At 39.5% G+C, this 27,043-nt stretch overlaps 1 protein-coding gene and 1 long non-coding RNA gene across 3 annotated transcripts in view; one reads left to right on the forward strand and one right to left on the reverse strand.

Annotated features, from left to right (window-relative positions):
* The window catches only part of MFSD4A (major facilitator superfamily domain containing 4A), a 66,661-nt gene extending 57,014 nt beyond the window's left edge, over positions 1 to 9,647 (reverse strand). The window contains exon 1 of one of the 2 annotated variants that reach the window (XM_051998528.1): positions 9,344 to 9,622. In XM_051998528.1, the coding sequence (XP_051854488.1) occupies positions 9,344 to 9,573 (230 nt within the window). In that variant the 5' untranslated portion in view covers positions 9,574 to 9,622. Of the gene's footprint in view, positions 1 to 9,343 lie in introns of both variants that reach the window. The other variant, XM_051998529.1, reaches the window with a different exon arrangement.
* On the forward strand, positions 9,426 to 24,562 carry LOC127562650 (uncharacterized). Its single transcript, XR_007953742.1, has 2 exons — positions 9,426 to 9,514; positions 24,161 to 24,562. It is a non-coding gene; the product is annotated as an uncharacterized LOC127562650 (long non-coding RNA).
* The last annotated feature ends 2,481 nt before the right edge of the window (positions 24,563 to 27,043 follow it).

The raw sequence follows: 27,043 nt of genomic DNA on the forward strand, positions 1-27,043 counted from the left end.
TTGGATAAGAGGTAGGGATCTGAATTGTAGTTTTGGCTGTCACTCACATATGAACTTGGGCAGGTTATTTAATAGCCGACAACCTCGGTTTTCTCATCTGAACCCCTTCAGATCTTGCCATTCTCCAGCTCTTTTGCAAGGAAAGTTTCTAGAATTAATGCTAATATTCTGGAGTTGAGTTTTCTTACAGCAGGGGACATCCCAAGGAGATGAGGAGGAGGAGGAGGAATATTTCTGCCATTAAGAAAGTCCTGTCTTCCCCTTCACTCTTAACCTGCTTTCCCCTCCCCCAACCTCGATGGAGAAGAGGCTGATTGATTCTAACAGACTAATCTGGAAGTTCTTCCTGAGGTATAACTTAAACACTTCTGCACCAGTTGTAACCTCTATAAAGGCCCCCTGTACAATATCCCTACCTGCACGGCAAGCATCGTCATGCTCTCTTCCCTTCTTACCTAACAAGTCTTTCTGTCTCCCATTTATGATAACCTTCACACCAGAGACTTGTGGAGGCTGATGGTCCTCAAGTGACCTGTAAAACTCCCCACTGTGGCCAGAATCAGACTAAAATGTAACTGGGAAATGTTTAATAAAATAAATAAAAATATGATAAAACAAAGATGATTTTAATTTGAGGTTTTCTAGGTCAAAATCCACCCCCACCTCACCATGTGGGATCCGTTTCTATTTGCGTTTGACACCATTGTTCTAACCCCTTTGCCAAGTAATCTGCCTTATGTACTGCTGTGCTTATATAACTCCCTTACTCAAAAACCTTCAGGGGCTACCTATTGCCTCCAGTAAAAAGTACAAAGTCAGATGTATAGAATTATCAAATATCAAGGGACCTCAGTATTCATAGTCTGGTACTTGAAAACAGATTTCTCTGCCATACAGTATTAGATAAGTATCCATCCAGCCCTGGTTTAAAATGGTGACAGGGTACTCATTATTCCATGAGGAAATCCATTCCACTTTTATATATAGCTCTAATTGTTCAGAAGTTTTCTTTAAATTCATCTCTGTTATTTCCCCAAACTCCATATTCTTGCCTCTGTGGCTCAAGTAGTAAGGCAGTCAGCTAATAAGAATCCATTAAATATCTACTAAATATGTGTCCAGTCATGCTAAGCACAAAGAAAGGTAAAAGGAGTCAAATAGAGGAGACGAAATGCAAATAAATGTTTAGCAACAAGATATGAAGAGATTACACTGGAGATAATCAATTGAGGAAAGGCATTGGCATTAAAGGGAATTGGAAATGGCTTCAGATAAAAAGTGAGATTTTAAATAGGACTCGAAGGAAGTCAAGAAGCAAAGAATCCCAGGCATGGGGAAGAACCAGGAAAAATGTTGGGGGTCTGGAGGCAGAGGGTTTTAGTTGAAGAACAGCACAGAGGCTAGAGTTACTAGATCATAAAGAACATAGGGTATATCAGGAGATAAAAAGATTTCTGAGATAGGAGCAGAGTCAGATTATAAAGGGATTTGAATGTCACAGAATTTTATATTTGACCGGGGGAATATTACAGAGTCATTGGAGTTTACTGAGGGTAGGGTCAGAGTGGGAGGAGGGTAAAATTGTCAGATCCATATTTGAGGAAGATCAAGTTGAATGGAAAATGGAATGGAGTGGGGAGTGAGTCCAAGCAGCAGGCTATTTGCAATAGTCCAGGGCTAAGGTGATAAGAGCCTGCAGACTGGTGGCAGAGTCATAGGAGTGAAGGGACATGGACCATATATAAGAGTAGAAACGACAGGTCTTAGCAATTGATTTGGGCTATGGGTATGACAGAGCTTATAGAGTCCAGGATAACATCTGGGTTGAAGTTAAGTATCTTTGAAAGCAACAGTAAAGTTCCTTTGGGAGAAGGATAATGAGTTGTTTTGGATGTATCAAGTTTAAGATGCCTATGAGACAATCCAATTCAAGATGTCCAATAGGAAGGCTGATGTAAGATTTAAGTGGGAAAAAGGGTTAGGGTTAGATAAGGAGAACTGAGAATCATTAGCATAGAGATAATCATGGAATCCATGAGAGTTGATAACACCAAGTGAAAAAGGAGACAGAGCCCCATGGGAGACACTCATTGTTACTGGACAGGAATGGGAAGAAAATCCAGCAAAGGGAATTGAGAAGTATAAATCATAAAAATCTAGAAAGAAGAGAATATCAACGAGAAAAGGCTGATCGATAGGGTCAAAGATTTATAGAAAGGATGAACAGAACAAAAGAAGGAATATGTGAATATTGAGAAAAGGGGATTAAATTTGGCAGATTGCTTCTTTCATAATTATAGCTTCCCTCCCTCATCTTCTCTTTCCCAAGCTAATCACTTCAGCCCATCATGAGCCATTAAGCTTTTATTATAAATCATGGTACCTAGGGCTAAAAGACAAAATGAACTAAGTTCTATCATCAGAATCTTATTTTCTAATGAGGAAACAATATATTTACAATATGAATACAACATAGTTATAGAAGGGGATCCACTGAGACCCACTGAAATTAGGAAAAGCTAAGAAAAACTCCATGTGGAAAAAGGTGGTGCTTGTGGAGCTGAATCTTGAAAGAAATTAGGATTTCCAAGAGACTGAGGTGACCAAAGAGGGTTTTCCAAGCATGAGAGACATTCAGGGTTCTGTGTCTTGAACACGAAGAAGGCTATTGTGTTTGGATCACAGGGTGAATGAAGGGGAGTAATGTGTAAGAAACCTAGAATGGTAGGAAAAGGATAGATTGAAAATGTCCATAGGAATTTTATGTTTGATCCTAAATGTGAAAGGGAACTACAATAGTTTATCAAGGAAGGAGAGTGACATGATCAGACTTGATCTTTAGGAAAACCAATTTTGCTGCAGTGTGGAGGATGCAGGGGAATGAAGAGAGAGGCTTGAGGCAAAAGGAACCAAATAGACATCTACTACTTGTACTGAGGCAATGATCATGTGACTTGATCAATCAGTAAATTTTTATTTTGCACCTAGTATGTCCTAAGTGCTGGAAATACAAAGAGGCAAAAGCTAGTCCTTGCCTTCGTGGGGTTGAGAGGAAGGAACAGATGTGAGAGATGTTATAAAGGCAGAAACAAAATTTAGTGCCTGGATATATGGGGTGGGTGAGAATGGCACTGAGGTTTTGCACCTGGGTGACAGACAGGAAGAGGGAAGTCTAGAAGAGGAGTGAATTTTGGCGTAAAGATGATGAGCTCTTTTAGATGTCCAGAAGTTTTAGGTGCCTGTGGAGAATCCAGTTGGAAACATACAAATAAGCAGCTGGTGACATGGGACTGGAGCTTAGGAGAAGAGAGAGTTGTAGTTACGGATCTGAGAGGTCTTCTTCTTGTGGTATTCAAGCCTCTTATGTATTCCAGTCCCCCTTCTCTGGGAGTTCTCAATGTTCTTCCAATACTCTGGATGTGATCTGGACAGAACAGTGGAATGATCATCTCCTTAATCCTAGACATTGCCTCTCAAGGCACTCCACCTTAGCTTTCTAGCCATAGACAGAGAGATGGTGCATGTAGTAGATGGGCCACTGAACTTGGGTGCAGGAAGTTTGGCTGCTGTTGTTCTTTTCAATTGGGTCTGACTCTTCAGGAACCCATTTGAGACTTCACTGGCAGATAATGGGATGTTTTGCTATTCCCTTCTCCAGCTCATTTTACAGATGAGGAAACTGAGACAAACAGGGTTAAATAACTTACCCAGGATCACACAGCTAGTGTCTGAGGTCAAATTTGAACTCGGGTTCTCCTAACTTTGTGCCTAACACTATCCGTTGTGAAATCTAGGCAGGAAAAGCTGGGAATCCACTCCTATGCTTAATAAACTGTATGACTTTGAGAAAGGCATTTAACCTTTCTCGATTTCCCCTCAATTTGGATCTCAATGTCTACCTCAGTTTTGCGAAATACAGAAGTTGGACTCAATGGCCTTGAAAATCCCTTACAATATTTTATCTATGATCCATACATATTAGTGACTCCATTTGAAGTTATACCCCACTTACTTCCCGGGTCTTCCCTTCCTCCTCTCCCTCCCCCACCAAGAAGAATTGCCGTCTCCCTCATTTTGTATTTGGGAAATTGATAATTTTAAATCTCAGTGGTAATACTTGAAGTTTTTGAAAGGAAATTTGACTCTATGAGGATGGAGTATAGAAGAACGTAACAGAGAAGAAAGCCTCCCAGAGACCCAATAAGTGCTTTATTCTCGTATTCAGAATCCCTTTCAATTTGGGGACAATTTTGCTAGACTTCTTTCCTACTATTTCCCTTCACAAATTTCCGATCTCTTTCATTCCAGTCAAATTGGACTCCTCTCACTTAAGTTCCCATCTATTTTTTGGTCTTTGCCTGACTTTCTCTTTTGCACTTCTCTCTCATACACATATTATAGTAATTGTTACATTTGTACTTGCCATTAGAATATAAGTTCCTTGAGAGCAAGGCCTGAGTCCATTTATCTTTGTCATCCAGTCCCTAGCCCAGTGACCTGCATCTATAAGTGGATTGAATTATAATGAATGAGGAGGGTGGTGTAGACATATTGGAAGAAGGTTGAAAAAAACTTTAAAGAATCTGCATCTTGTCTCTCACTCTAGACACACACTCATCTCTTCTTCTGGATCTGTCGATCTCTCTGTTTCTGTCTTTCTATCTCTCTCTGTCTCTTCTCTTTCTCTATCTCTTCTCTGTCTCTGTCTCTCAATTTATCTCTTTCTTTCTCTATCTCTCTGTTTCTGTCTCTCCCTTTGTCTCTGTCGTCTCTCTCCCTCTCTGTATCTCTTTCTGTCTCTCTGTCTCTCTCTCCCCCTTTGTGTGTGTGTCTCTCTCTCTGTCCCTATCTCTCTCTGTCTCTGTCTCTCTGTTTCTGTCTGTCTTTGTCTCTGTCTCTGTCTGTCTGTCTGTCTGTCTCTCTCTCTCTCTCTCACACACACACACACAGAGTTCTTTTTTCTATTCCCATCTTAGAGAATCAGGGACCAGCTTGGGGCCTCAGCTAGGCCAGGCCATTGGGTGAATGCACTCAGTGCTCAGGCAGAGGCCCCAGAACAGAAGTGCTCCAGAAATCCCAACTCTGACACTTACAACCTTGTGTGACAACCATCCATGACTCTGAGTCTCACATTCCTCACCCCTATGATGAGGGATTTGAAAGGGATGATCTTTAAGGGATCTTCTAGTTCTCAATTTATTATCCTGTCTCTTCTATTATCCAACTAACCTCTACACCTCCAGAGACCTGGTTATCAGAGATCTGTTAATTCCTTTTCCAGAGATATTGGCATTCCAAAGAGACACTTTTCAAGGCCTAATAGCCTTTCTCACCAAAAGAATGACGTTCTGATATGACATTTTAGGTACTGTGACGCTTGGTGAACAAGTCTTTTTTTTTTTTCTTTTTTTAGATTAAGGAGAGGGAGATGGCTATTGGACACTAGTAGTTCTGAGAGCCTCTCCATCTAATCAGCCTGAGAGCTTTGTCCCTTCATCTCAGCTGGGGGCCTGTTTGTTTTTCAGGTAACCAAGGGCAAGAGCTCATTCTCACATTTAGACTTGGGGTGGTTGGGAAGTGGTCCAGAATATAAACCCGTCACTATTGCTGGGGATCCAGGGGGCCTCAGTTCCTAGCAGGAAGCCCTGAAGCCACACATAATTTCCTTTCCAGCATGGGTCAGAGCTCTGGCTGTGTGTGTATGTGTGTGTGTGTGTGTGTGTGTGTTTAGTAAGCACCTTGCTCTATGCAAAATAAGAGTAGACATTTGTTTCTATAGTATGTGAAATTATTTTTTCCAGCTGCCTCATTTGACTTTTGTGGTCACTCTGAAGTAGGGACAAGAAGTATTATTAATTCTGTTTTTCAGATAAAGAAACTGAGACTTTTGCAAGTTGAGTGACTTGCCCATTTTTATAAAGTTCTTAGGTAGCTGAAGGAAAATTTGTATTCGGGGCATTTTGGCTCCCAAACTAGTACTCTATTATAGCACACTGCCTCTAATATCTACTGATATCTACCCCAGCCCCCAGCTTTAGTTTCATTGTATCTGCACACATTTGAGGCAGCTGAGCAGCTCAGTGGATAGAATGTTGGGGCTGGAATCAGGAAGACTTGAATTCAAATCCCGTCTCAGACATTTACTAGTTGTGTGAACCTGAGCAAGTCACTTAACCTCCTAATCTTCTAAAGAAATAGCAAACTATTGCAGTATATTTGGGAAGAAAATTTCATAGAGAATATGGTCTCTAGGGTCATGAAGAGCTGGACATGACTGAGCAACAACAAACAACAACATATCTCCACACATACATACACATTCATATTTATATAAGTATATGTGCATAGACTGAAGGATAACAATAGCATATCCCTAGATTCCTATTCAATCAAGGACAGACATGTAGACTCACCTCTGTGTCCTCCTCCATCAATAAAAATATCTACTCTGACAGCTCAGTGAAATTGGGGGTATTTCTCACATTCCACCACTCCCTCTCTGGGGAAAGTCACCCCATGTCCTGTACTGCCCTTGTTTTCTTTGAGAGAGAACTAAATTTATTACTTCCTTCATAGACTAGTCCATTGGACAGAGTGTTAGATGGATTACAGAACTTTAGTCATAGATTGGGATTAAGAAAATCTAGATAAAATACTACCATCTCATCCCTAAACTTTCTGTGTCATATGGAATAAATCACTCAATATTGCTTGGTCTTAATGTTAAAGTTTCGAAAGGGAAAATTTTTATCCATCAACACTCTTCTCTCCACTCCTTAAGTCCCATACCATCAGCAGATCATTTGGAGGATAATATGTTGTGTAGAGGAGGCGGCTGGGAGATGCATTGGATAGGCCTGGGGTCAAGAAGATTCATTTTCCTGAGTTCAAATCAATTCTCAGATACTTACTAGCTGTGTGACCTTGGGCAAGTCACCTAACTTTTTACTTCAGTTTCCTCATCTGTAAAATAAGCTGAAGAAGGAAATGGCAAAACCTTCAAGTATCTTTGCTAAGAAAACTCCAAATGGGATAACAAAGAGTCAGACATGACTGGAAAAACAACAGCAAGTGTGTAGAAGAAACTCCATCACTACTACACAGTCAACATTAGAGGGGAAAGCACTGAAACTTAAGGTAGAGGACCAACAAGCAGGTTGGAGATGTTCTGTCCCCGAGTTCCTTTCTAGCTCTGACATTCTGCTCAATGATTCAGGGATGTTCCTGAGTGGGTTCCAAGGAGGCTTGGGTAGCATGCTGAGGTGGGTAGCAAAAGAAGAAAGATGATCCCTTTGTCCTAAAGTGGTGATTTCAGAAGGGGGAGCAGAACCCTGGCATCTAGGACAGAGAACCTCAGTATCATCTGACCCAGCACATGGCAAACTATTCCCTACCTCCATGGACCAAGAGGTAGAAAACCCAACATTTTAGATTCAGTTTCCCCCCCCCCCTCCGCCCCCAAGTTCTTATGTGACCTTGGACAAGTCAGTTTTAAACATTCCTGGTTCCTTTTAAAGTCATATGTTCTCTCTGGGTCTCTGAGTTGTCATCTGAAAAAATTAGGAGATTGATCTAGATAATTTATTTTTCTTTTAAGTAAAATTATGATAATTTTTGGTTTTACATCATCTTAATCTCCAAATACATCCCTTCCCCTACTCTCCTACTCAAGAGAGTCATTCATTATACTAACTGATCAGAAAGATTTAAAAAAAGAAAGAAAGGAGATGGGATGGGGGGAGCTGTTTTGCAAAATTAGTCAACATCACAGAGCAATGGAAAGAAAAAGGAAGTTGAAAGACTTGAGACCTGAGTTCAAATCCCACCTCTGACACTACCTGTGTGAGCCAGGTGAATCACTTTACCTCTTTATATACCCTTTTTTTTCCCATTTGTAAAGTGAAGGAATAAAATTCGGTAATCCCTTAAAACCCCTTTTAATTCTCAGTTTTTTATTCTGTGACCCTAAACCTTTACAGGGTTGTTGTGAAGAAAGATCTGATGAGCGTGAAAGTATAAGCATAATTCTGCAGACATAGACAATATCAATCCACTTCCCAACTCGATAGAGGGAAGGATGTGTTTCTCAGGGCCAAGTTTGACTGTTATAATTAAATAATGCTTTTTGCTTGTTTGTTTTCATTCCTTCTGTTTACATTGCAATTGTCTGAATGATGTCTGAGGGGCCTTTCTGTTAGGATTCTATACAGGTCAGGGTCTCTCCCCCTGCACCCCACCCACCAACCCAGACTAACAGCATTCATCTTGTGTATATAGGAAGGAAAGAAGGGTTTTCTACTTCCTAGAATGCCCCAGGCCCCAGCCAAAAGTCAGGCTTTATGAAGAGGAGAGATCCAAATAAAAGTTCTGGCAGTACCTGGGAAAGGTAAGAGAGAGTGCTACAATTTAACAGCAGAGCCTACAGACATTGATTTTTCCTTTAAGGAGACTTGCTTTCATGCCTTGGGGCTGTCTGGAGGGAGAGGTGCAAGCCAGCACCTCCCTTGCACCTGATCCTCAGCCCACACTCTCACCTTTGCCAGCCTCCACTACACAGAACTATAGAATCTTACAGTCCCAAGGTAGTTCAACCCCCTCCTTTTACAGTCTCCTTACAATTCACTTCTGGAAGCAGGTAGTTATAAAAATCTAGATCCATCTGTAGAGAAGGGGACGGTAGCGATGGTGACCTCATTCAGATTGTCTCCCCCCTCCTCCCCCCCCCTTTTATTCTCTATACTGAAAACCACATCACCACCACCACCACTTCCATCTTCCCCTACCTCCCTCTCAGGTGAGGATGGGAGGGTGGAGAACTGGTTTTAACCACCTTCTAGTGAGATCAAGAAAAGAAATAATCCAGAAGTCACCTTGGGAGCTGCCAATATTTCAAGAGGAACGGGGGAAAAAAAATTAACAAACCCTGGGGATAGTGGAGATAGAAGAGAGAGCCATGAAGGCTAGAAACAACTGGACCAGTTGGAAGGGAGAAGCAGCAGAAGTGTCAGAAGACAGTCAAGAGATGAGAGGAAAGGAGATGGGGGAGGAAAGCAGTAAAGGGAACCACAGAATGTTAGCTCTGAAATGGGCCTTAGAAAATCGAGTCTAATCCCTCATTTAGAACAAAAAAGTATCCGAGAGGCGAAGGGATTTGCTTAAGGTAGCAGTTGGTAAAGCGAGAATTAGAACCTAGAGGTTCCGATTTCCAGCCAGAGCTCTTTTTCTCCGAGCTTAAGAAGCTGAGGAGGGGAGGAGAGAAAAGAAATAGATGGGGAGAGGAAGATTCGGGGAAGGGGGAAGGGGAGGGTTAGAGACGGAGGGAGAAGGAGGGCCGACCACTCACGTCTTCTTGAAGATGCCCCCAAGAGCACTGCCCAGCAGGAGACAGAACTGCTGCGAGAAAAAAACCCAGGAGATCTGGGGCAGCGAGCTGTGAGTCTGGCAGCGCAGGTCCGACACCGTGGGCCCCAGGAAGCCGATGCAGAGGCCGAAGCTGAAGAAAACGCTCCAGTAGGTGAGCGTGGGCTGCAGGTTGCGGCGGAACAAGCTCGAGATGTGACCGTGGCAGCCCATGGCACCGCTCCCCTCGATCCCCCGCCTGCCCCGGCCGGCCCGACTCCCAGGGCTGCCTACTAAGAGCGCCGAGCGCCGGGGGGGAGGAGCCGGGGTAGCCCAGGGGGCCGGAGCTCGCCCCGCCCACGGGTCCCGTAGGGCCTGGGGCGGGGAGGGGGTGGGGGTTAGACTGCGGGTGGCGTGGGGACTTCTAGCTCGGGCTGTCCCTAACTCCGCATCCTGTCCCCGCTCCTTCCTGGTGCGGGCGAGAGTCCCGCCCCGCTCCCTCCCAGGAACCATGGACTAACAATGTCAGAATTAGAAAGGACCTTAGAAGTCCTCATTTTACAGATAGGGAAACTGAGGCCCAGAGACGTGAACTAACTTGCCTAACATTAGTGACAGAGCGCGAACTAGAGTCCAAATTCTCCGTGTTATCTATCTCTCCGAATATTTTATTTGTCCTTGGACTTATAGAGTGTAAGCTTCTTGAGGGCAGGGGCGTTTTCCTTTTTGCCTTGCTATTACCCGCGCTTGGCAAGCGGCTTTGCGCAGGGGGACGCAAAACAAGGCTTTCTTGAATTGACTTGAAGTGAATTCGGGTTGCTTCTTAATGTAGCCCCGGGGTTGAGAGGGTCCTTAGATGCCAGACCGCAGCCGAGGAAACAAATCGATGGGAGGGAGCTGGCTACAGATTTGTCGTCCTAACAGGAGAGTCAAGAAGATCCATTCTCCAACTATTAGCACGAATGAAACAGTCTTAAAATAAATCCGAAGCATCTTAGGTCGCTCTCTAGTCTCGCGGGGCTGCTTGGTGAGTTCGAGGGAACTGCAGCTAGCTCTAGGCTCTCTAGAGCAAGAACGCCTAGAACGGCTGGCTCCTCCCCGAGCTTCCTGGGGTCCGAAAAGAGACTGAAGACCCCTGGTCTCTTTTCTCACACTCGGAGAGTGGAAAGGGGTGCTGGGGAGAGGAGAAAGAATAAGGATTTAAGGTTCATTTCTCCCTCTTTCCCATTCCCATCCTCGAGAGTGGAAAGCTGGGTCAAGTCACTACGAATGAGAGCACTGGGTGGGAAAGTATCCATTTTTCCAAAAGGAATGAGCCTTGCTAAGATTTAAATAGCGTTGAGTAAAAATAAATAAACAAATGGATAACTAGATGAATAAATAAATTGAGTAAAAGAAAGAGCCAGGTACTTGGAGTTGGAAGTACTGGACTGTTATCTTGACTTTACTATTTACTAACTTTGTGACCTTGAAAGCTTTCCTTAACTTCCCTGAAGCCTCAGTTTCTCCATCTTTAAAATGAGGATAATAACACCTTCACTAACTCCCTTACAAGAGTGTTTATAGAAATTCAATTTCTTTTTATTTAAGAGGAGGAGGGAGCCAATTACATCCCATTTAAAGGCAGCTTAGAGTAACAACAGTAGCTTGAATTTTTGTTCAGCGTGTTAGGCTCTGTGAAAAGGACCTTGCAAAGGATACCCTTATAATTTACAGAGGAATCAGTTAAGTAAGGGGTTAAATAAATAATTTACTCTTGGCCACTCAAGTTCATTAGTGGCAGAGATAGGAGCCCACATTTTATGACTCAGATAATTAGAACTCTAGGGCATCTTAGAGGTCAGCCAACTCCCCTTTCCCTGAGGTGGAAATGGAAAAGTAGACCGGTCAAAGATCAAGGTCAAAGTCACACAGGTGCTAATAACTAGCAATCCCAGGACTTGAACCCAGGGTCTCCTGACTTTTAACTCAAGGTGCTGGTTCTATCCTTATAACACTAATGACTTTTCCAAGGGTACAGCAACTCACGCAGAACACCATGATCATCATTATTGGTTAAGGATGTGATTGCACATGGGTCTCTACAGACAGAGCCAGATGGGCAGATGAAGTATCTGACCTTGGACCACAGAATTTAGGATGCTCACATATGGAAACCTCATGCAGTTTTACATAAATGTATACTCCAATTCATCCTTCACTCAGCTGTAAAATTTAACCACTTCCTGAAGTACAAGTTTCAACTCTCCTCCCTTCCTTTCTCCCCCCAATTCGATCAACTCCAGGGGCTTGCCCACAAGATCATTTATAAAATCCTCTGTTATTCAAAGACCTTGACCCCTTGCTACCTTTCATCTCTTTATACCTTATATCCCACCTCCTTGTGGTTCTGTAAACTCCATCTCTAGGCTGTGGGCATTTTTACTGGCTGTCCCCCAGGCCTGGGATATTCTCCCTACTTATCCCTGCTTCAATTTCCCTGGCCTCCTTTCAGTGTCATCTAAAATCCCATCTGCAATAAGCTTTCCCCCAACCCCCTTCATGCTAATGACTTTTCTTCTGTTGATTGCAGTATATCTTATACATATGTTTGTATATCTTTGTTTTCCTCCATTAGACTGTTTTTGAGATCAAGAACTGCCCCCGCCCTTTTTTTTACCTGTCTCTGTATCCCCAGAGTTTAGCATATTTCCTGGCAAGGGGTAGGAGCTTAATAAATGTTTGTTGACTGAAATACCACAAGGAAGGAAAGGCAAGTATTTTCATTTTTTGTTATTGTTTGCTTGCATTTTGTTTTCTTTCTCATTTTTCCCCTTTTTGTTCTGATTTTTCTTGTGCAGCATGATAATTGTGGAAATATGTATAGAAGAATTGCACTGGTTTAATATATGTTGGACTACTTGCCATTAGGGGAGAGGGTGAAGGGAAGGGAGAGAGAAAGAAATTTGGATCACAAGGTTTTGAAAAGGTGAATGTTGAAAATTATCTATGCATATATTTTGAAAGTAAAAAGCTTAAAAAAAGGAAAAACTGTGAGCTGTAGGAGTCAGAGCTTGCCTTGGGTCAGATTACATATCAGAGATATGTAATAGTTTATGTTGACCATGGGAAGTCATTTAGAATCTCAGTGATCCTGGGCAACAATCTGAGACTGTAAATTATGGAGAGGTGACTGGGCTGAATCTGTGGGCGGAGGTAGGTAATGGGAATGGGGGACTTTCCACTTTGATATTTTCCTACTTGAAATTCTAAGTCTAGCTTACTTCCATGAGAAGCATGAAGAAAGAACAGGTTCTGTAGGTATAGTTGTATTTGCCAGAACTGCTGATTGACTGCTCAGATGCCCAATGCCAACTCCTTCCTGCCTCTTCTCCCCTACTTCCAATAATTCCTTGGCATACCAGGAGATGGTGGTGGTAGAGGAAAGAAATCATGGCAATAGGGAACAAGATGGAACTGTAGGTGACCAGCTCCTCCAGAATATGTGAAATTTGCTGAATTAAATAAAATTAATTTGCCTGGGCTTTGGTGGGAATGGTGTAAATTAATTCCACTGGTTTCTAGGAGAACCTTGGGTAACTTTAATTCCTATAGATTCTTTCATTTAAGGTCAATAGAGTCATAGAATCAAGTACTGGAAGAGACCTTAGAAACTACCTGGTCCAAATTTTGCAGTACAGGAAACAGACTCAGAGAGGTTGTGACTAGCACAGGGTCATATAATCAGTATATGGAAAAGGCTGGATTCCAGCCCAGTGCTATTTCCACATCACATTGTTGTGGTTTATTAAAGTCATTCCAGAATTCATATCTGTCTGTAATCATCACTGGGAGACTAGCAAGGGATGCAAATGATTCTTTTCCATTTTATGGGGATAGGGTGATAGAGATTGAATCTACCCATCTAGAGATTCCCTGACTTAGTGGTAAAGCTGCAAACTAAGCTTTTCTCTGCCCCTCAGGGTGTATGATTTCCATAGAAAGAATAAGCAAAACTAAATGAAACAGGCTCTTGGAGCCTTAGAAAGATCAAATTAGTCTTTGCTCTCCGGGAGTTTATAGTTTAGGAGGAAATAAAACATGGATAGATGGATACAGTGGCTGGGAGGAGGAGACAGGGATGGATAGAAATCATGCTGAGAGCTTGGGAATGGATGGCCTCTACCTGCAAAAACTTCTTGAAGGAGACAGGATTTGTGTCATGTTGGAAAGCAAAAACTGGATGGATAGAGGTCTTGGTTTTGGGCCACGGAGTATCTGAGTAGGATAGTGAGGGCTGGAAATTCAAGCTGGTTCTATCTTCCACTAAAGCTTAGTGACTAAACCCTGCCATTTAAATGTATCATTATCTTATCCTATATCTCCATATGTGTTCATTATATCCATAATACCATTCTATTATATCATATCACATAGGTATTAGACCTGTGACTTCATTGGTATAGGGAATTCCCTTGAGAGGAAACTCCCTCTGTCAATATAGGTCAGTAAGTTCTCAATTAATTTTTTTTCTATTTTTAGCTTTTTTATTTTGAAAATATATGCATGGTTTTCAACATTCACCCTTGCAAAACCTTGTGTTCCAAAATTTTTCTCCCTCCTTCCCCCACTCCCTCCCTTAGACAGCATGTAGTCCAATATATGTTAAAGGTGAATTTTTCTATAAATATTTCCACATTTATCATGCTGAATAAGAAAGGGAAAGAAAATGAGAAAGAAAACAAAAGCTAGCAAACAACAACAAAAAAGGTGAAAATACTATGTTTTGATCCATACTCAGTCTCCATAATCCTCTCTCTGGGAGCAGATGGTTCTCTTCATCACAAATCCATTGGAACTGGCCTGAATCATCTCCTTGTCAAAAAGAGTCATGTCCATTCAGAATCGATCATCATATAATCTTGCTGTTGCCATGTACAACGATCTTTTGGTTCTGTTCATTTCACTTAACATTAGTACATGTAAGTCTCTCCAAGACTCTCTTGAAATCATCCTTACAGAACAATAATATTCCATAACATTCATATAACATAACTTATTCAGCCATTCTCCAATTGATGGGCACCCACTCAGTTTCCACTTTTTTGACACTACAAAAAGGGCTGCCACAAACATTTTTGCACATGTGGGTCCTTTTCCTTTTATTATGATCTCTTTGGGAGATCTCTTTGGCCCAGTAGAGACAGTCCTGGATCTAAGGATATGCACAGTTTGATAGCCCTTTGGGCATAGTTCCATATTGGTTTCCAGAATAATTGAATCAGTTCACAACTCCACCAAAAATGTATTAGTATCTTATTATTAGTATTATTAATGCATTAGTATCCAATTTATTATCTTTTCCTGCCATCTTAACCAATCTGAGAGGCATGTAGTGGTACCTCAGAATTGTCTTAATTTGCATTTCTCTGATTGAGTTCTTAATTTATAATTATATATTGCTACTTAGAAATTAAGTGACTTACCCAGTGTTACACAGTCAGAGTGTATGTGGTAAAAAATCAAATCTTCCTGATTTCAAGGCCAGCTCTCTATCTAACATATGATACTTCTCATTGTACATGTTATTATGTCATATGAGTTTATGTATAATATGATATAAAGTATATATCATATATACATAATACATACACATCAGTAAGTGGTATAGGATAACTGTCCTCAGTGTCAAGAAGACCTGCCATTAAGACCTGTTTCTTCCACACACTGGCTGTGTGACTTTTGCTACTTAGGATTCCAAGCAGTCCTCTGAGATTATAAACTGCAGAGAGGGTACAGATGTAGGTTACCAGAGGAAGTTTCTCACCAGAAGCTCCTTAGACTGATGAAATCACAGATCTCTTCAAAAAAATTATATCAAAGAACATATAAGTTAATAAGTGCTTGCTATGAGCAAAGAAAGAACACACTCACATACATATATATACACATACAAATACATTCATATACACATGTATATCCACATGCATACCTATGTATATCTGTGCATATATGTATTATATCTACATGTTGCATATTTTATGTGTATGTCTAGATAGATAATTTCCTTTACATATACATGTGTGTATGGACATCTATCTCTTCTAGTCTTCCCTCAATGACCTGGAGGTACTTTGGAGTTTTATCAGCATACTTCCTTTTATCATGCTTCATAGATATTATGGGGGTTCTTATTTTATTTTTGTTTTGTTTTTACAATGTGAAGATGTGTGATAACTGTGTGTCAAACAAGTCTACTGGGACCATTTTTCCAATGGTATGTTCTCTCATAGTAGCTCTATGTCACATTTTGGTAATTCTCACAATATTTTACACATTTTCATTATTATATCTGTTATGGGGATCTACAATCAATAATTTTTTGATGTCCCTATTGTAATTGTTTTGGTATGTCACAAATGTGCTTATATAACACAGCAAATTTAATCAATAAATGTTGTGGGTATTCTGACTGCTCCATTGATTAGCTATTCCCAGGTCTCTCTCCTTTTCTTTAGGCCTCTCTATTCCCTGAGATACACCAATATTGGTTAAGCCAGTTAGTAACTTTACAATGGCGTCTATGTGTTCAAATGAAAAGAAGTCAATCAGTCCATGAGACAAACTTTGTTGCCTTTTTTAAAGAAATTGCCACAGTCACTCTAACTTTCAGCAATCAGCACCCTGATCAGCCAACAGCCATCAACACTGAGGCAAGACCTTCTACCAGAAAAAAAAATAATCTGAAGGCTCAGACAATAATATATATATATGCCAATAGAGCACAAGTTCTGGCAGATATTCCCAGCTAGAAGTCTTTGAGTATAGACAGAATGCCAGTAACTTCTTTTATAATGCAAACATTTCCCAGGTGTTATAGAGCAGACCTATAATCTTTGCTGCTACTGAGGTTGGTGGATTTCTTGAGATCATACGTTCTGAGCTGCAGTTGTTGTTAAGTCACATTTCAGTCATGTCTGACTGACCTTATTTGGGGTTTTCTTAGCAAAGGTACTGGAGTGATTTGCCATTTCCTTTTCCAACTCATTTTACAGATGATGATATTAAGGCAAACAAGGTTGAGTTACTTGCCAGGGTCACACATCTGGTAAATGTTTGAGTCTAGAATCAACCACAGAAGATGAGTCTTTCTGACTTCAGACCTGGCACTCTATCCATTGCACCATTTTGCTGACCTCTAAGCTTCAGTAGGGCTAAGCCAATTTGATATCCCAAACTGTTTGGCACTAATACATGGAACCCCCAGAAATGGAAGGATGGCACCAGGGCTGTTTAAGGAGGGTTGAAATGGCCCAGATCAGAAATGGAGCAGGTCAGAACTGGATCAATACTGAGATCAAGTCACTGTGCTCCCAACTTGGGTGAGATGGAAAGGCCCAATCTCAAAAAATAAAATAAAACAAAAGAAATAAAAGATACAAATGTTCCCTACCTTCTATCTTCAGTGCATGCATCAGTGCCCAGTCATTAGTGCCTCCATAAAAATTAGTTTAGATAATATTTCCTGACTTGAGAATTAGGGACTGAGAGTCTATCTTGATGGTGGGGACATTGCAAAGCAGGAGCCTCCAGAGCTTTTGGGAAGGGGACCTTGTGATGGGGGGAAGGAGGAGGGAACTGACAAATTTGATCCCATGGCTTTTCTGAGAACTGGTCTTTGGGGGTGGTACAGGTGCTCTGGGAGCTCTAGACTTTCTTGAAGTTGGCTCCAGGTAAAAGTGAAGAAAAAAGTTAACCACATGAGGCCAGCAGAAAGCAATCTACATCCTGCAGATACCCTGAAGGGGAATGGGTGTGGATAAGAGGAAGTACACATGGGCTATAGTTAGCCTTCTTCTCTACACAGAGTGTAGCTGTGTGCTAGAGTGCTAGAATTGGAACTGGACTTTGAATAAGAAGTCCTGTGTTCTATTCTTGCCTTGTAACAACATCTCTGAGGGTCAGTTTCCTCATTTGTTAAATAGGAATAAAAATACTTGCACCCACTTCTGAAGTTACTGTGAGGTCCAAATGAGGCAAGAGTATAAATGGCTTAATAGGCTGTCATATGATATACAATTTTGAGCTCTTTTTTGTTAAGAAGCTGATAGATGGGAATAGAGCTCTGGTCCTAGAACAGGTTGATCTGTGTTCAAATGTAGCTTCAGACTCTTACTAACTGTAAGACTCTGGGCAAGTCACTTAATCTATGTCTTCCTCAGTTTCCTCATCTGTAAGATGGGGATAATAATAGCTCCTACTTACTAGGGTTTTTGTGAGGACCAAATGATTTACAAATCTTAAGGTGGTTTGTAAATGCTAGTTATTAAAAATTAAGCAATGGGAAATACTTAATGGAAATGTGCATAGGGGTGTGTGTGTGTGTGTGTGTGTGTGTGTGTGTGTGTGTGTGTTAGAATCTGAGTTCAAATTGTGGCTTTTACTTCCTCCTCTGGAAAACAAGCAACATCAACCTTAAGGTTATGAAGATAAAGTAAGATCCTGTGTTTTATAAAACTTTTAATTGCTCTGTAAAACTTAAAGCCCTATAAGTGGAAGAATGTGAACATGATATGGCATAAAAGAAGAGTGACCTTTTATCTTTTGTAGATAGAGGCAGCTGGGTGGTACACTGGATAGAGTACTGGCTTAGCATTAGGAAAACCTGAATTTACTTCCTCATTTTTAAAATGGGGATAATAAGAGCACTTCCCTCACAAAATTATTGTTAGAATCAAATGAAATAATTGAATGCACTTTGAATATCTTAAAAATTATATAAATTCTAGCTATTATTATTAGGGAATACTTCAAGATAATGTATAATTAGAAAGGGTGGTGAACGGCCCATGTAGTGGGACTGAGGAGTAAAAACAGTAGATAGTTTGAGCACTGTTCTGGTACTCAAGAAATATTGAAAATACCTCTGGGAGTGTCTGCAGCGTGGTGGGTACATGAACAAGGATTGCTAAGGACAAGAAGTGAAGGAAAGTTGACATCACCCACTCAGGGTGTAGTTATGTTGATATACAAAGTAATTATATAAACCTACTTTACACATTGTTGTATAATTACATTGAAAATTAGGGATACATTGTAGTATTAAAGGTTACCGTTACTATGGTGTGTATGTGCTTATATATGTGCAATTGTACACTTGTGTGTTGATGTTGGGTGTAAGAAGGATGTTAGGGAGTAAAAAGATCTGATTACTAATGGCATAAAAGAGAAGAACCTTTAACATTGTTATTGTTGTTATTATTATCCACCTCATTTTTCTCATCTTTTTTTTTTTTTTTTGACATAGATTTAGATAGAAATGATCAAAGGGCAAGTTGTCATACTATTATTATTCTTTTATATTTAATTATCTTTAGACTATTGCACAGGTAGACAAGTTAATGCTTTTTGTATTTGATTAAAAGTATTGGGATATAAGCTCATCATTTAGATTCACTGAAAACATCTGTGGGACCCCAGTATTAAATAATGTACTAGGGATGATAATGTACTTCATCATATTCCTTCATGGTTTTGATCTTCTATGATAGGTCTCTATATTTTGAAAGCTTTTCATGCCATGTAGCTTGGAAATTTTGAATATTGGCAAGATGACATCTATTTTTTTAAAAAAAAACCTTAAATATTTCTGGATTAGAGAGGATGATTAATGGACTAGATTAGCTACATAGCATATAGAAGAAAACAAATAAGGCAACATAGTTTTTGATAAACCACGGATCTTAGTTACTGAGGTAAAGACTCATGATTTGACAAAAATTATTTGGAGAACTGAAAAGTAGTTTGACCAAAATTTGGTATGGAATAGCATCTCATACAATATAACAAGATACATTCTAAATGGATACATATCTTAAATATAAAAAGTGACATTAAAGGCAAATTAGATGAGCAAAGAAAGAATTACCTCTTAGGTCTATGGATAGGAGAAGATTTGATGACTAAATAAGAAAGGATCACAGAAGATAAAATAATCAATTTGGGTTATATAGAATTAAAAAGTTCTTATAGAAAATATCCACTGTTAAAATTAGAATAGAAATAGTTAGCTGGGAAAAATCTTTGCCACACATTTCTCTGATAAAGAGGTCATAAATGTATTAGGAATTGATTTCAATATAGAAAACTAAGAACCATTTCTTAATAGATAAATGGTCAAAAAATATGAAGTCAGTTTTCAAAGGAAGAAATTCATGTTTTCAACAACTACATGGAAAAAAATGCTCCAAATCACTAATAATTAGAGAAATGCAAATTAAAGCAACACTGAGATTCTACTTTATATCCATGAGAATGGCAAAGATGACCAAAAAAAGAAAAGGAAAATGGTATGTGTGAGGAGGAATCAAAGATAAATTAGGCACTGTAAGTGGAACTCTAAATTGGTACGACCATTCTAGAAAACAATTTGGAACTATGCCCCAGCAATTACTAAATTATACATACTCTTTGACATACCTGTATCACTACTAGGCCTACTTGTACTCTCAAAGAATATATACTTATATATGTATATACTTATACTCTTAAAGAGGTCAAAGAAAAAAGGACTGATATGTAAAATAATATTTATAATATCTCTTCTCATATTAACTCCAAACTAGAAACTAAGAGGGTGCTCTTCTGTTTGAATGGCTAAACAAATCATGGCTGATATAGTGGAATATTATTGTGCTATAAGAAGTTATGAAATGGAAAATTTCAGAGGCAACTGAGAAGAAACTCTATGAACCGAGGCAGAATGATGTGAGCAAAAGTAGGAGAGTAATTTGCACAATTACAATAATGGTGGAAAGAATAACGACTTTTAAAGACTTTAGAACTCTGATCAATGCAATGGTAAATCACAAATTTAAAGGATTAAAAAGCAAAGAAACATATTACCCACCTCCTGCCAGAGAGGGGATGGACTTACAAAACAGAATGAGATGTACATTTCGAGACAAGAATAGTGGGAATTTGTTTTGCTGGACTATGCATATTTATTATGAGAATTTTATTTTTATTGTTCAATTTGAACAGCTATTGAAGAAATAGATAATTAATGCTCATAAAAGCAAATCACTTAATTTAAGTCTTTTTAATGGGTCAGTGTTATGTTTGGATGATTGTGGGAATAGATTTTTGTCTTCATGTACAGGTTCCAATACAATTGTTGAATTCCAAAGGACATTTTTTTGTTTTGTTTTGTTTTGTTTTTTTGAGGTCTGTACTTTCAATGAGGAGTTTTGCTGTTTTGTTTTTTCCATTTGTTATTTTCTGGAAAGTGATGAGATTGTCATATATATCAGCCAACAGGTTATGTCTTATTAGGTATTCCCTTGATATGTCACACAGTTTTTATCATTTCTTTGCATAATCTGCATTGATTGATAGGTATAGACTACTTAAGGATAAACTATGTGTAATTACATGTAGCAATGAGCTGCTCTTGAATTGCCATCATAAACCTTCCATTTCTATAAACAAATTTTTGTGGCCCCATCATTTTTATTTGCTTCTTTGTTGACATAGTGTTGACTGAGTTCTTTTGAATTACACCCACAGAAGACCTTAGGACTATTATTATTTTTAGGTATAGATCTTGGCTCTCATTGTTGTAGGAACTTCCAATGAAGGAAACTGAAGGAAACTATCAATGCATATCTGCAACTCTTTGAGTCATTCAGATTGTAACTCTATTCACACTACATTTGCAACCTATCATTCTTGACTTCTCATTCATCCCATATATCCAATCAATGACTAAATGTTCTTGTTTTTACCTCTACAAGATTTCTTGGATCCATTCCTAAATCTTCATTCATACCACCACTTCTAATTCAAGTCATGACCTCTTGTCTGAATTATTGCAATTCCCACTTAATTGGTCTTTCTGCCTCAAGTCTCTCTAAATTCTCCAAGAGTAGGATTATACAATCTTCAAAAAGAATTTCTCAAAACATAGGTTTGACTATATCACCTTTTAGATTCAATGAACTCTAGCTTCTATATCTAGGAACAAATATGAACTCTTTTGTCATTTAAAACCTTTTAAAACCTGCCTCTGACCTAGTATGCTAATCTTATTGCATGTCATTTTCTTCCATGTACTCTGTGGTCCAGCCAAACTGACTTATTGCTGTTAATCACGTGAAAAACTCCAATTATCAGCTCTGTACCTTAGCACTAACTGTTTCCCCAGGTGTGGAATGTACTCCTTTCTCACCTTGACCTTTTGTAATTCCTGGTTTCCTTCAAAACTCAATTCAAGTACCAGCTTCTATGTGAGGCTTTTTCTGACATTACTAGTTTCTAGTAACCTTTCCTCTAAGGTAAATACTTACCTAATATCTATTTGTATATTCACACACACACACATATATACGTACACACATACACGCACATGTGTTATATTTCCCCTTAGAATGTACACTCCTTGGGGACAGAGACATTTGCCTAGGACAGTGCCTGGTACACTTAATAATTGTTTGTTGATTGATTTTTAAGACTTTAAACTTAAGAGTGAGTGAAAAATTATAAACCTGAGACACTGAGAAGTTGAGTAATTTGTCCAGACTTTCACAACCAGTATGCATTAGGGGCAGGACCTGAATCCAATTTTTCCTGATTCAGAGGTCAGCATCCACAGTCCTGTGCTGTCTCTGTAACAACCATAGTCATATTAAAGATGATGATACTGACTTCTATTAACTGAAACTTTAAGATCGGCAATATGCTTTTTTCCTATTCTGGTTAGATAGGCAGTATAAGTATTCTTTTCTTCTGTTTTATAATGAGGAAGCCAAGGCTTTATGAGCTCTAGTTAGAAAATATCTGATATCAGGTGACATAGGAATGCCTTTGTGATTATGAATTCCTGAGTCCTCATTTTTGAGAGAATCCTGCCCCTGATATCTGGTCCCAAAGAACTGGGTGATAAGTGGGAGCAAGAGAAGGCTCAGGACCACAATTTTAATCTGGTTAGACCTTCAGTGGGAGAGGAAAAATGGGTGGCAGCCTTTTCTAAATTGGAATTTGAGATTCTTTTACAACTCTCTCCTCTCTGCTAAAAGAGGGAGGACTATTTTACAAACAAGGGACTGGTGCTACCACATTGTTTGGTTTTCACCCTGGAGGAGCAGGTTGGGAATTATGCTCTAAGTGATACATGAGATGGGCATCAGGGTTCCCAGTCCCAAGGACTGCAACCCGATGGCTCAGGCACCCAGCTTACCAAGCACAAAGGCAAACATGCCAACGTGTATGTACAGAGCCTCCTTTCTCAAACATCCGGGTGAGCTCAGTGGATGCTCATTTTGCCATTCCGCCCTAGGATAGGGAGGTTAGACATTGCCAAGTAGGATGAGCAGGACAATTATTTGGAGGAAGGGACTGGCAAAGGAAAAGAAGCAGAATGGTAATTCACTAAGGATAGAAACAACACTTCTTTGTACCCCTTTGCATATCACCTTCAACCCTCCCCCTCCCCAAGTGCAGACAGTTTATTACTCTCTGGCTCTCATTTCCCTGTCTTCTTATTTGTCCCATGGTTTTTTTGGAATACTCTCCATCCGTTGGTTCTCACAGAATTGAATCTTCTAATCCAATTGATAGGGGCTCTGGGATTGGAGGATAGGTCAGAGGTCAAAGATCACAGGATTAGGGCTAAAAGAGACTTTAGGATTAGTGCCTTAATTTACATGGGAAGAAACTAAGAACAAAGAAATGATGTGTTCATTTGGAGGAGGATGGAGTTTCTTGTAAGGTCTGATCTGTCAGAGAAAGGTCAGAGATTTGAATCCCAATTCACTTGGAATGAAGAAATTCTACAGAGGCTTCCTATTATTTTAGAAATAAAACTCGAAGTACTTAACATACCAGAGTATAAACTTTTTGAAGGTAGTGGGTTTTTTTGTAATGTATTCCCAGTACCTAAGGTAGTGCTCCATAAAACTGGTATGTAACATGCTTTTGCTAATATGATTTTAATGCTCTTGGCACTCAAAGCTCTAATTTTCCAGCTTTATTTCACACCCTTTCTCCTTCTCTGTGGTCAAGAAAAAACATATTGTACATCCTTCCTAATAAACTTTCTGGGCCATACCTTTTTGCTCCCTAAACTTGAAATGTTCTCCAAAAAAAGACCATTTCCTTAAGAAAGCCTTCCCTGACCACCACTTCTCTTCAGAACTTCAACAGAAATTTGTTTATACTTCCTTTCTCTGTTTGTCTGTTTCCATTGTGGTTCATTCTCATTCTTCCCTTCTCTTCAACTCTATTGAAAGCTCCTGGAGAACAATATCTTATTCTATTTTCATCTCTTTAAATATCTATCAGGTGTTTAATAACTATTTGTTGAAGACAAGAAAAGATGTGTAATTCCTTCCAATTCCAGACTTAGGAATTCATATAGGAACAAAAGTATAGATATGGGGAATCCTCTCTGAGTCTTACTTCATTTTTAAAATGAGGATACTACTACTTATATTATCCATCCACCTCATAGGATTTTTGTAAGTAGTTCAGAGAGATGAACAATGAACCCAGCATTGGCAGATCTGGATTTAGTGTCCAATTCTGCTACTAACTTGGATAAATGCATTTGGGAAAGTTTCCTACCTTTGAATCACTTTCCTTGTCTGTAGAAGAAAGAAATTGAATGAAATAGCTTCTGAAGTACCTTTCAGCGTGAATATTCTATGTGCAATAGATGTGTATCAGAGGGGAACAGATTGAGCTTCCCAGAATGAGTCCAAGCAGTGATGTTTCTTTGGACTTCAGGATTCCATTTTCTCTATGATTTATGTGTCTGCCATGTTGTGTTTTTGTGTCACAGCAGATTGGAAGGTGATTCTGGAAAGAAGAAAAGCTAGCACACATAGGTAGAGGTGGTGATGTCCAAAACTATAATGGTGGCACTTGGGGAAAAAAGAGTCCTGGAATGTTCATGAGACCTTATGGAGCAAGGAGAGATGCCAAGAGTAGAGAGAAGAACATCATGATACCAGAAGATTCAGCCTTCAACCTGAATGTCCATTCTGGCTACTCTACTTTCTTTGATCCCAAAGGTAGAGAAAAGGTTTTTTCACTTTGGGGAGATTCAGAGAAGCTATATCCCCAACTATTAATGGTAGAATTTCTTGTTGAATGAGGTGCTTTCCTCAGCATGGATGTTAAGATGTGTTTTCCTATTGTTTTTCTTTGCAATCTCATCCCAATTAAATATTTTACTATGTTAAAACATTTGATTCCATTCTGTTTTATTAATAAGATACAAGCTGAATTAACATCACATTAAGCTGAGACCACTTATAACTATTATCCAAAATACCCCTCATTCTTAAGCTGTTATTTCAGTGAACCTAGACTAGAGTGGAAGGAAAATGTTATGGATTATTCCATTGTATTGTAAAGCTTTATATAAATAATTCTGGTTCCAAAGGAAAGAATCTGACAAATACATTTATTGTAAGGTGTTAGGAATTTAAAATGTTACTTCTTCCTGGAAGTACTCCTGGAAGATGAAAGAAGATAATGTTTGGTTCAAAGGAATGAATCTCTGATATCCTAGGAGAGCAATTTTTAATATGTGTGGGCTTTTCTCTGAACCCTTCTAATCTTATCATATTAGGTGACTTCCTATTCTGCCAAGCTGTAAGATAGTTCTGGTCAACCTCATCTGGGGCAATTTGAAAAATAGAATCTAGGTGTTCTCACTCCCAGATGAAGGGTTTTGATAAATAACTTTGAACAGAATCAAGCTTGCAGAGTGAGGATGGCAGCTTTCTTAGCAAGAATTCATATTTCCATTGCTATTTCCCTTGGTCTCAATTTAAAAGAAATAGGATGAGGGACACCTTGAAGCTTGTCTCCTTTCTCCTTGTTCCCTTTGTGTTAATTTTTAAGATAATAATGGGGAGGAGTTCGGTCAGGGTATGAGGGTAACCAGAAAGCAGGGCAATTTGTAAATCATTCAAATATTATAGAGACACAAGGGAAGTGATGTTATTTCTCTATCAGCCTTCTAAAAGCAAATGTGAGGAAAAAATAGGGAATGTTCTTAGTTCCCTCATGAAAAGAAATTTAGTAGACTTTAGTCTCAACCTCTTCTCTTTTCCTCTCCCCATCCCGCCCCTTTGCAATTCAACACTGGCCCAAAACAAGGGTTTCAGTTTCCTGTAAGATGAGAGGATTGGACTAGGAGACCTCAAAGTTATTTTTCAGCTTGAACTTTCTATGCTTATAAGAGGACTCTGTTTATGGGTGAGATGTAGTAAAAGAAGCTTTAGGAATCATGTAATTTGAGGGTACTGAGCAGGGGGCCATGTTCTCTCTTTCTCTTGAATTATATCAAAGAATGACAGGACCTTACATTGAAAACCAAAAGGGATCTTGGAGGCTATTGAGTCCACCCCACTCACTTTACAGATGGAGAAACTGAGGCAAAAGTTAAATGATTTGTCCAAGTTCGAACAGCTAATAAGTGTCTGAGAAGGGACTTGGACCTTCTTGACTTCAAATCTAGTGCTCTGCCTACTCTTCTATTAGCCAGAGAGTATCTTGCCCCCATTCTCCAGGAAATCTTCCTTGATGCTTTGCCCACTTTAGTTAGAAATGACCATTTTCTTCCTCATTCCTCACATAACATTTTGCCTGTTGCTGTTCATTCATTTTTTTTTTTTTTTTCCCATAGGCAATTGGACAGCCAGGAAGCATTAAGTGTCTAAGACCAGATTTAAACTCGGGTCCTCCTGACTTCAGGGCTGGTGCTCTATCTACTGCACCAATTAGCTGCCCAAGTTCATTCAGTTTTTAGTTGAGTCTGATTCTTTGTGATCCCATTTGGTGTTTTTTTTTTTTTTGACAAAAATACTGGAGTGGTTTTCTATTTCTTCTTGAGTTCATTTTACAGATGAGGAAACCAAATCAGACAGAGTTAAGTAACTTGCCCAGAGTCATACAGCTAGGCTGGATTTAAATTCAGGAAGATGAGTCTTCTTAACTTCAGGACTGGCCTTCATGTATTATGGTGCCACCTAGTTGCCCCTAGCATTTTGCCTAGCTCTCTATTATTAACTTTTTATTTTGTACTACAGTTCTTTGCCTTGTTCCTATTTAGATTAAAAGTTTTCTGAAGGCCAGCATTTTGCCTTACCTAACTTCTTGTCTTCCCCTTACCTAGCATTGCTACTCTATACACAGAGAGCATCTAATGAGTATTTATTGAAAGACTTCCCAAGCCACTTACTTACCAGCTGGTTATGGCAGAGGAACGACTGAGGTAGTGTAGTCTACTGGGAAGAGCACTAGATTTGCAGGTAGAAGAACTTGTCTCTGCCACTCTCAAGCTCTGTACCTCAGAAGCACTTGGTCTTCTAACCATCACTTTCTTAAGGAGCTGCTAGGTGATGTAGTAGATGGAATGCCTGGGTTGAAATCAGGAAGACTCATCTTTCTAAATCTAAATCCTAGTAGCTATGTGACTGTGGGCAAGTCAAACAATCATTACTGTCTCAGTTTCCTTATCTGGAAAAGAAAATGGCAAACCAGTTTAGTATCTTTGTCAAGAAAAAAATAATATTTGTACTACCTTCTTCAGACTAGTTGGGAGGAAAGAGCAAAGTGCTATGGGAATGTGAGTCCTAGGTCCCAGGAGCTCAGAGCAAGATCTGATTTTAAGCTTGTCTAGTCCTGCCCATACCTGAAGTAGGAAATGTCTTAA

The sequence above is a fragment of the Antechinus flavipes genome, chromosome 4, assembly GCF_016432865.1.
Source record: "Antechinus flavipes isolate AdamAnt ecotype Samford, QLD, Australia chromosome 4, AdamAnt_v2, whole genome shotgun sequence".
Classification (NCBI taxonomy): domain Eukaryota; kingdom Metazoa; phylum Chordata; class Mammalia; order Dasyuromorphia; family Dasyuridae; genus Antechinus; species Antechinus flavipes.